The sequence below is a fragment of the Eleginops maclovinus genome, chromosome 7 (assembly GCF_036324505.1).
Source record: "Eleginops maclovinus isolate JMC-PN-2008 ecotype Puerto Natales chromosome 7, JC_Emac_rtc_rv5, whole genome shotgun sequence".
Lineage (NCBI taxonomy): Eukaryota > Metazoa > Chordata > Actinopteri > Perciformes > Eleginopidae > Eleginops > Eleginops maclovinus.
The window spans coordinates 6,725,161-6,735,742 of record NC_086355.1 but is presented as its reverse complement, the minus strand read 5'-3'; the positions used below and the strand labels follow the sequence as shown (position 1 = coordinate 6,735,742).

The 10,582-nt window shown below is 40.2% G+C and overlaps 2 protein-coding genes across 3 annotated transcripts; one reads left to right on the top strand and one right to left on the bottom strand.

Annotated features, from left to right (window-relative positions):
• On the bottom strand, positions 1-2,661 carry trim13 (tripartite motif containing 13). 2 transcript variants are annotated; one of them, XM_063887343.1, is made up of 2 exons: positions 2,467-2,661; positions 1-1,828 (listed from the first exon to the last, which is right to left on the bottom strand). In XM_063887343.1, exons 1-2 carry the CDS (start codon positions 2,497-2,499, stop codon positions 626-628), a joined length of 1,236 nt encoding a protein of 411 aa, XP_063743413.1. In that variant the 5' UTR covers positions 2,500-2,661; the 3' UTR covers positions 1-625. The 2 variants fall into 2 exon arrangements, with proteins under 2 accessions (XP_063743413.1, XP_063743414.1); XM_063887344.1 differs by lacking the exon at positions 2,467-2,661 and adding an exon at positions 1,925-2,455.
• A 633-nt stretch (positions 2,662-3,294) lies between these two features.
• Positions 3,295-8,812, top strand: spryd7b (SPRY domain containing 7b). Its single transcript, XM_063887345.1, has 5 exons — positions 3,295-3,499; positions 4,359-4,475; positions 4,905-5,071; positions 6,288-6,390; positions 7,622-8,812. Exons 1-5 carry the CDS (start codon positions 3,394-3,396, stop codon positions 7,717-7,719), a joined length of 591 nt encoding a protein of 196 aa, XP_063743415.1. The 5' UTR covers positions 3,295-3,393; the 3' UTR covers positions 7,720-8,812.
• Positions 8,813-10,582: the final 1,770 nt, after the last annotated feature.

Here is a 10,582-nt window from a genome sequence, read left to right as displayed (position 1 = left end):
TGACAATCGTGTACACTTGCCTTGTAGTTTTATTATCAACGATGAGGGAAAAACAGTTGTCAGTTTTCATGGAAATATCGTTAACATAACACATCTTTTCCCCCTCTTTCAATGTATCTGCAGGCTGGTGAATATTTCACACGGGCCCTGTTATGCAACGCTTGTAACCTTGAAGAGGTTGCAGCATCACTGTGGTGCTGACGCGCTCTGCAGGGAAGAGGCCAGGAATTACACTTTGTAAATTATTTTATTACACACCCTTGTGCCTCTAAATAATAGGCTGAGTTGGCATGACGCACTAGATAAAAAAACAAACATGGACGTGACTTAAACTTCACCGTTTATTTATCAAAATCATCTTGGAGTGTCATACTGATAATAAAAAGATAAAGTAGATTGCACATCGATAGTGTCTATCTATTTAAATGTAGGCTACAGACTGTTCATTAGTGGTTGATTTTATGTGATTCGTTGGCTTCAATAAGGTTGGAGCTTGGCCAAAAACCAAAAGAAAATACATACAAAAAGTGTGAAATTATATTGGAGTGCATAACTGTCATTAGTGTTAAGCGCGTCAAGGGTCCCTTGGATTGTAGCTGTGAGTGCATGGCAGAGATGCCACAGACTATTCATTAAATAACGTGTCAATAACACTGACAGTATAGGGAAAGAAGTTCACGATACATTCCTGACCTGCACCCAGTAAACTTGAGAACATGTCAGTCATTTCGCTGAGGTACACCCCAAGGTGTGTGAGGTGCGAAGAAACAGCAGTGAGCATCGGTTCAACCTGCGAAGGCACGTAGGGTGCCAGGTTGGGCGGCTGCAGCAGGAGCAGAATCGGCAGGAATATACTTATAAATAAGGTGATCCATCTCGACGCTGGCATCCGTGAACCCCCCTCTCTGTAGTGGCCATTCTCGTGGGGGACTGAGATCTTGTCAACTTCTCTGAGCCTCAGTGAGTCCCACTTCTTTACATCGAAGTTACGCACAAGAGGACTGACGTCCGTGTATTTCCGAGAGGGCAGTGGAGTCTCTTTCAATACCTTAAACTTCTCCCGAAACTCCTGCATCTGTTGCAGAAAGCACAGGGGGTCGGATACACTCCGAAAAGACTCAGCGATGCCCAGCGCCCGTGTGTGCTCCTCCACCGCCGCGCTGAGCTTTGTGATCTCCGGGTCGTATGTCTGCATCACCACCAGCTTCAGCGTTTCAAAATCGGAGAGGATCTCATTCTTTTTGCATTCAATGGTACTGACGAGTTTGTCGAAATAATCTGTCACCTTTTCTGCATCCTTGTTCACATACTGAAGTGCCTTTTTCTTACTGGCTTGCAGTGTCTCCAGGCAGGACAGGATGTCTGCGCTCTGCCAGCTCTCCACCCCGCGCAGCAGCTCTTCGTACGCCTTCTTCTCTTGCTCATATGCTTCCTCCAAGGAGCAGAATTTATGCCCTCTGTGGTCATCTGTTGTCGCGCAAAACCCACAAATGAGGTTTAGGTCCGTGGCGCAGAATATGTTTAGAGGCTGACCGCAGTGTTGTTTACAAACAGACATTTTAGGCATAACCCTGATTTTGCTGTACTTCTCCACAATCCCGCGTAGAGAGTAGTTGATCTGCAGGCTGTTTGCACCGTTGTGAGGGGTCTCTTTGCGGCATGTGGGGCATTTGAAAGGTGCTCTGAAATATGGACCTCGGTTTCCCTCCAACAGTCCCTCCAAGCATTTCTTGCAAAAGCTGTGTGAGCACAGCAAAACCCGGGGATCTTCGAAGAGACCGCAGCAGATTGGGCACGTAAGTTCATCTTCTAGCTGCTCCATGGTATCCTGTAAACACATCATCCAGGCGTCAAATCGGTGTTTAATTAAAGCAAAGAAAACCCAATAAATCAACACTCATAACATAGGCTGCCCAATACGCACCCACACTGAGAGATGCTGCGCCATAGAGGCAGACAGGCATTAAACTACACAGGAAAACGCTGTAGCATCGCAAAGGATACAGATTTTGCCGTCATGTTCCAGCTGTGTGAGGAGTATTCCCATCCTGAAAGTGAAACTGACGTGCATCGCTTTGCCCGCGTAAAATATTGGCAAAAACTCTGCCAAAATCTCCATTTGGACATCTAACGTCAAAAAACATCCTGCTTTCTGCAGCCATTCTGTAACCAGCTCACGTTGTGAAAAAAAATACCGCAAAATAATACTGGCTAAAAGTCAATAAGTCGTGATTAAGTTTATAAATGCAAACTATTTTCTCCTAGCGTTGTATAACAGAACAGCAGGGCAGTGGTTAGCTAATCTAGCCCTATATTACTGCCGTCTAACCAATCCAATGCGACAAATTATCGACAAGCAGGGTTCGCGTTAGCGTTGCTCCTGTTGGCAAGGTACTGAAGTAGAGCTGTGACAGATTTTGCAAGCGCATAGTAACATGCAACTACTGGACCAAAAGAATCACTCACCAGCTGCTGGGACGCACAGTGCAACGCAATCATGGCGCTTGTTGCTGTGCAGACTTCGCCCTTTTCCGGGTCCAGAGTTAACCGTTTGAGTGACGAACAGAAAATTGAAATACAGTAATTCGTCTGTATTTTTGCATATATACATTGGGTTGTCCACTATATTGTGAACAGCACGAACGCTACTGGTGTTTTGATTTTTTGGGAGGGCGTAATTTCTGATATTGGGGTCGTTTACGTTTTTGTCCCTGCTGAATACTTTGCAGAGGATCCCTGCCAGTCCAATGGGGGAGGGGCTGTTGCTATGCAAAACATTACAGCGTGAAAAACTGTCAACTAGGTTTAGTCCCACTTTTTGCATCACATGTTTTTACATTAACCTACTTCAGTCGCTTGAGTGGATACTTGTCAATCTTGTGTACACAGTTAATAAAGTAGATGCAAGTGAAGGCACTTGGCTGCATAAATCTATAAAAAGTACAATTCAATGCTATGTTGCACTGAGCTGACAGACTCAAAAGACTAACAATATCAAACATCAGCAACATAACTTCATGTTCCAGTCATTGATGATGCTCTTTAGCTGCTAATCCGTATCACTAATTAAACATTTGCCAACTAAACATTTGATACATTTCCCCAAAAACACTTTCTTTTCACTTGAGGTTATGTAACATCGATACCCAATAGTTACTTAGTCACGTGTAGAAATGTTGACCTTGATTTTCTTCCCTTGTTTCCATGCCATCAGGAGCAACTGCCTATCTTAGCCACTGTGATTGGATACAGTTGGGTTGCAGTAGCTTATGTACTTCCGGCCTCGGCCGCTGTGCGTCGCTGTTGCGTTAGAGGAGTCTGACGTCTTTTACGTCAAATGCTCTTTGGTTCGGTGGAATGACTTTGTTTCCGGATGTTTAGCTAGTAGCAAGAATGGCTGCGCTGTTTACGTGTTGTCTAGGCTGCTGTGGAGATGGCGGATCTGGGCATATTCCCCTGAAAGAAATGCCTATTGTTCAGCTAGATACTCACCACATGGGTAAGTTGTTTGTGTTTAAATCTGAGGGCTGTTAAAGTGATGTCAATACGCCTAGTTGTGACATGACGATTTGCTACTTCCGCCGTTAGCATCATAGCTAACTGATAGCTGCTCGTTGTGTTGTAATTTATTTTCAGTTAGATGTGGTTTTATACATAGCCCAGTTTGGTAATAGTCATGTGTTACAACTTTCCTCTTCATGTTCTTCCTACAAGGCTATTCGTTTATTAATTATAGGTGAGTCGTGATATTTAGGCTCCTGCAGCTGAACTCATGACACGACTGTCAGGATACAGAATGCATTACTGATTATTGTTCTCTTTCAATTAATCAATTAAGCCAGTGAAAGGGTATTAAAAAAGACAATTTGGTAACAATGATATATGTCAAATAAAAAAAAGGTAAACTATTTCAGTTGAGCTGCTGAAATTAGAACATTTGAATTGTTATTTGACTTAAGATGTGTCAATTATAAAGATATAGCCTAGTGACCAAATGTTACTGTCGATAGATTGATCCAATCGTTACGGCTCCACCCAGGGTTCAAATTTCCCATTTCTTCCAGCTACTTTTAAGTTCCCTTCAAAACATGTTTAAGGTCATATTAAAGTAATATGCTTTGAATCATGATTTGTGTTTGCGAATGCGGTTGTTATATTTCATATATGAAGGTTGTTTTAAAGCATTCAATCCTTCTCCCACATTGAACAATCTTGAAAGTGATTGTATGCAAACAATGAAAGATATCTCCTTATTCACACTCAAGTGTATTCTCAGAGAATAAGGGTCATAGTTTTAAGATACAAATCTTTGTTTATGTGTTTTAACATCAAGATATATTTTTGCTTATGTTTTGCAGGCACCGATGTTGTCATTGTGAAGAGTGGCCGGAGGATATGTGGCACTGGAGGCTGTCTGGCCAACGCTCCTCTGCACCAGAACAAAAGTTATTTTGAGTTTAAGATCCAGTCCACTGGTAAGTGCTTGGCTGTGAGCTGAAGATCACACTTTCCAAACCTCTGCTGCTGTCTTTTCTTGCTAGATTGACATCGTTCTGGTGCATTCCTAGTGGGAGTAATTGATACTGACACCCTGCAGATTTTAGCAGCTACGTGTTGTGACTGCATACTCACTTATGGATTTCGGTTGAATTGCCAAGAAAATATTTGGAAAACACAAACCTTTTCTTTTTGACATATAGTAAGTAAAGCTGCCCCCATCCAGCTCCACACTAGCCACAGACTGTTTTCTGCTGACATACAGTGTTAAATGTACCACACATGAAAAACACACCTAGTTATCTTTTATTGCAGCTGGCCTTTGTTGTGAAAATAAATGCACTTTAGTCTTTGGGGTTAAAAGTATTTGAAAAAGCCAGATACTCAGTGTTGTGCTTTGTGTTCAGGTGTGTGGGGAATAGGTGTGGCGACACAGAAAGTGAATCTTAATCAAGTGCCTATGGGCAGAGACACAAACAGCTTAGTCCTGAGGCATGATGGGTCTGTGTACCACAATAATGAAGAGAAGAATCGCCTACCCGCAAACAGCCTTCCTCAGGAGGGCGACATTGTGGTAAGTACAACATTTATTTAGCTTGATCTAGCTTGATTTAGCTTTGAATGATTGAAGTGTTGCCAATTCTCTTAAAGATTAAATTAAAAAACGTTGTGTGTGTGAAACAGCACTCAAGCTAGAGAGTTTATTTTCCAAAGATAAGGAGTGTGTTGTCAGACATTGCTATAAAATATATTTTGTAGGGTAAGGTGCATCACTTATGTTTTTTCTCTGTTTTATAAATTAGTCTGTAAACATATCTAGGTATCTTGTGGTTTATCCCAGGCATGCAAGAGTAGATTATTGGTATACACAGGACTCTCTCAGACTCATGACCTGCACGCCACAATGCTGTGTTCAATATGGGATGGAAAGTATTCTGTTTGTGCCCAAGTTGCTACATTTTCCTCTGTTTATTAATCATAACAGCTTTTTAGTTATACTATTTTTAATACTTCATAAGCCATCGTTGTTGTTTTTCAGGACTCAGAAAATCATTTAGTTAAATATGAGGTTAATTAACACAGACTTGGGGTCTGGAAAAAAAATGTATTGCGGCTGGTGCTGCTGAAAATCCTGCAGGTGCAGATGGCTGCAGCTCCAAACCCAGCGGGCGCAGAGCAGTTCTGAAAATTATGCAGACTTTTATCTGTCACTATCAGCAAGCGTGTCATTATCTGCTCAAAGCAGTGTGGGACATGTGCTACCGACATAATAAGACAAATCTACATTTTTCCCTTCCTCAAACCTAAAATGTAAAAGCATTTATATTTAGTCACGCTACTTTTATGACAGCATATGGTTCTGCTGAAGAAGAGCACAAAACAGCTTTAAGCTACAACTACTGGAACTTAAGGCTTGGAGACTTTAAAAAACCCTTAACTCCTCTAGTGGTAGCTCTTCCAAGTGATCTGTACTAGAAGAGACCTTAAAGACACACATAGACATACCCAGACGGCAGATATAAGACATTTACCAACAAATCATATTTGATAATCATTCAGGAATAAACTTTAAACAATATATTATCACCCCTCATCAAATTCAGGTCAGCTAATCGGTCGGTCAGTGGAACTTCTAAAACGAGTGATCAGTGTTCATTTGGTTGTACTACAGCTTTTGAAAAAGGAGGCCCTAAAACCAGTCTCTGTTTTACTGTACCCATGTTTAAAATGTTGTCACATTCGCATGCACAAATTCAGTAAATAATTCCAGGTTTGTTTGTGTTCCTCAGGGCTTCACATATGACCACGTGGAGCTGAATATATATCTGAATGGAAAGAACATGCACTGTCCTGCCTCAGGGATCCGAGGCACTGTATACCCCGTTGTTTATGGTAAGTTTAAGTGTTGGCAGGATATGCTGACTACTTCAAAAATGGGCTTGGTCATTTGGGGAAATGTTTTGACTGTCTTTCTTGTAAACTTTATTTACTGACAATTGCTCTCTGATATACAATTATGGCATTACACTGTTCTCCACTAGAGGGCTGTATTTGTACATTTTTACAAAGCACTGCTCATTTCCGGCTCTTAGTTGTACTTAAAAGAAGATTTAGATATTTGACCAAATACAGATTCCACACGTAACAGTCAGTCCCACTGACTCATTGTAACAAGTTCAGAGAAACCGTCTTGACGTTCAGGTTTTATTCTAGTCAAATAATGATTTATTGACTGTCTTCTCCTCTCGGCTAGTCATTTAAATCAGGCCACCGCCGTGGCAGCTTTGCTTGTTCGTGCCCCATAACAAAACTGTGAATGGTGACTCATTTGTTTGAGCTTTTCTTAAGGAAACTCTTCAATATTCCTAAACTATGTGATCATACAGTCACTCTGGATTTGATAAATATAATCTCTATAAAAGGAACCATTATGTTGTATGTGTACAGTCGCATCATTTATATTAAAGAGCTAATTATGTTTTAATAAGCATTAACCATGCTGCACTATTTTCCATACCTAATCTGGTCAAGTATGAACTATTGATGCTTTAAAGTATAGATTTGTAAATCTTTCTATTTTAAGATTGACTATTTATAGGAAATTATTAAAGAAGCTGGTAAAAAAAAATACCTAAGAGGCCTCAAAACTCCACCGCTGTTGTAATCACACAGGTTTAGAAATGGTAAACAAAGCGAGCCTTTGGAAAGTGTATTTTTACAAGATGATGCCACTTCTCTTCCTCGGGACTGATATCCATATTATAACATACAAAATGTGACATTGTATTCTGAGGGATTTTGTTCAGATTGCTGCTGGTACGAGGCGTCTGACCTAGTTTCTGCCGAACAAAAAACATTGATGACATCTATGTGATTTTCTCCTATATCAGAATGAAATGCCTTGCCAGGGAGTCCTATGTACATGTATTATTTTAACTTGGAAATATGAATCAACAAATGGTTGAATGGATTTCATTTACATTTTTTTTTATCATCCTTCAAAAACTGTGAAAGCATCATTTTATTCTGTCATTTAAATAAATGCTGCTAATACTAATATTCTGTTCTGCAGGTTAACATGTACACAAGCTCGCGCTCATGACCTTCCCTTCTTTTATTGCAGTGGACGACAGTGCCATCTTAGACTGCCAGTTTAGTGACTTCTACCACCCAGCTCCACACGGATTTGAGAAGATCCTCTTTGAACAGCAAATCTTCTAAAGGATCACTTCAGCCTTAGCGCCACTTTACGTTGTCACCCTCTCCTGTATCTCATAGCAACCTCTGTGACACTACAGTTTGACCTTGATTGGATATCATGTGTGGCTTAATGCCTCTTTTTTTGTTTCCCCTGATTACTATGTCTCTGTACTCATGCCCCGCATTGACGTTGGAGTATCCTTGAAGGAGTGGGGATTTCTGATCATTGTGCTGCTATGAATATGCTGGCGGTTAACTGTCAAATAATTACCTTATGTCAGTGGTCCTCACCTTGTATTAACTGAAATACTTTGAATCGCTGCTTTATTCTCAATCTGTGTGGAAATGTCGGGACAGCGGATGAAATGGTAAAATGTTCACATTTTTCAGGATCCAAAAGCCATGTCTTATTCACATTGCTTTAGACTTGTATTATTTGATTAGGTAATCTCATAAATGTCGTACTCACTCAGCACACGCCCTATATTTATTTGTATTTATCTGGGTCACCTATTAGACTGATATGTCTCTTTGATTTAACAAAACGTGGTCTTTTGGTTTTTGGCCAGCCAGGGTGTGAACTCATGAATGATCAGCTGTAGATACTGACACGTATATCAACAATCATTCACTATTGCAACACTTTTTCAGTTTGAGTTGACAGAAAGATGGTTTAAAATATGCACTCTAGAAAAAACCAGAACACATTCCCAGAGAACTGCTGCTTTGACTTTCACTGAGGTATGCTGAGGGGACATGCTAAAATATATTATACAAAGTTAAAAAAAAAACATTTCTTAAATTGCTGACACTAATGATGTATTACGCTTGATTTCCAAATCATTTTTATGAACAGCTCCTTAGATTTCTCACACTTTCTTTCCTGAAATCTCTGACGGTGAATTTATTCTATCAGAATATTAACAGCGTTGGTGCCGGCTGTCTTTGATTAAAGATATCAATGTCTAAAACTGTCAATCTGTTGTGTTGTATTGACATTGCATAATTCGCTGCTAACAGTTAAATATTTCAAATGCTTGTCTTTGGTTGCACTAATGATGTTATTGTACAAGCATATCCAAATATTCATTAAAGTTTTGTGTCTGGAGGCAAACATTTGTCAGCCTGTTCTGTCTTTTGGTTGGAGTTAAGTAACGTACAATGAATGAATGTCACTTAGTACATTAACTCAAGTAGTCCGTAAGTATACATGTGTAGTACTTGTATGTCACTTGAGTATTTCACTTAATGCTACTTTACTTTTTAACCTCATATTGTTGGCAATTGTTTTGCTTTTTACTATTCAACATTTATTTTACATCATCACTTACATACACTTTAAGTATTATGTTAAAACAAATGTTTTAATCAACTAATATATTATGAATAAATTGTCATTTTATTAACAATAATTATAAAACAATTAAATGTGATTCTGAAATTGGCCATACGAAGACATAATAAGCATTTTTACTTTTGGTAATTCAAGTGTATGTTGATGCTTGGGGTAACGACGCTCATTTAGTCAAGTACTACACAATTTTGAGGTACTTGTACTTGAGAATATGATTCAATAGAAATAAAATATGAAATAATATTATGGGTATGTAGTGGCAGTGTATGAAATGATTCAAATGAGCTCCACATTAACAGGTAATGTCATTTATATGAATCTGGAATGGGTTATTTTGCTTAGGGTCGGTCAAGAATATTTTGTTACTAATACTTGTACTTTAACTTGTGATATTGAAAGCAATATTTTCCCTTACAGAGGAGGAAATAAGTATTTGATCACCTGCCAGTTTAGTTAGTTTACCCACTTGAACAGTCTGTAATTGCTATGTTCACAGTGAGAGACAGAACATCAAAAACAAAATCAAGAATGTGCATTAAAAAAAAGATATAAATGAATGTGCATTTAATTGGGGGGAATACATATTTGATCCCCTTGCAAAACATGCCTTAGTTCTTGGTGGAGAAAGTCTTGTTGGACAGCACAGAGGTCAGATGCTTCTTGTAGTCAACATGTTAGCGCACATCTCAGGAGGGATGTTGGTCCTCTCCTCTCTGCAGGTTCTCTCAAAATCCTTAAGGTTTGGAGGCTGATGTTTGGCAACTGGAAGCTTCAGCTCCCTCCCCAGATTTTCTATGGGTTGGAGGTCTGGAGACTGGCTAGGCCCTCCATCACCTTAATGGGCTTCTTCTTTAGCCAATCCTTAGGTGCTTTGGCCGTATGTTCAGGGTCATTATCGTGATGGAAGACTTATCCATGTCCCATTTTCAGTGTCCTGGCTGAGGGAAGGAGGTTATCAGCCAATATTTTATGATACATGGCCCCCTCCATCATCCCCTCGATGTGGTGAATCGCCCTGTCCCCTTAGCAGAGAAAAAACCCCAAAGCATCATGTTTCCACCTCCATGCTCGACGCTGGGGATGGTGTTATTGGGGTAATGGTCAGCATTTCTCTTCCTTCAAACACAACATGTCGAATTGATGCCAAAGATCTTGATTTTGGTCTCATCTGACCACATCACCTTCTCATTAGCCTTCGCTTAATCATTCAGAGGTTCACTGCCCGACTTCAGACGGCCTGTACATGTAACTTCTTGAGCAGGGGTGCCGCAGGATTTTCATCCATTACGGCGCAGTGCGTTACCAATAGTTTTTCTTGGTGACTGTGGCCCAAGCTGTCTTCAGATCATTAACAAGTCCCTCCTGTGTAGCTCTTGGCTGACCCCTCACCTTTTTCATGATCATTGATGCCCCAAGAGACGAGATCTTAGATGGTGGAGCCCTAGACCGAGGGCGATTGATGATCATTTTGTGCTTCTTCCATCTTCTAATAATCAAACCAGTTGTCTCTTTCTCACCAAACTGCTTGCT

Bases quoted from the DNA above. Each gene is read 5' to 3' on its own strand.
- trim13 (XM_063887343.1), bottom strand. From the start codon at position 2,499: ATGATTGCGTTGCACTGTGCGTCCCAGCAGCTG. The intron at 1,829-2,466 runs GTGAGTGATTCT...ATGTGTTTACAG, and splicing joins ACTGTGCGTCCCAGCAGCTG to GATACCATGGAGCAGCTAGA.
- spryd7b (XM_063887345.1), top strand. From the start codon at position 3,394: ATGGCTGCGCTGTTTACGTGTTGTCTAGGCTGCTGTGGAGATGGCGGA. The intron at 5,072-6,287 runs GTAAGTACAACA...TGTGTTCCTCAG, and splicing joins CTCAGGAGGGCGACATTGTG to GGCTTCACATATGACCACGT. The intron at 6,391-7,621 runs GTAAGTTTAAGT...CTTTTATTGCAG, and splicing joins TGTATACCCCGTTGTTTATG to TGGACGACAGTGCCATCTTA.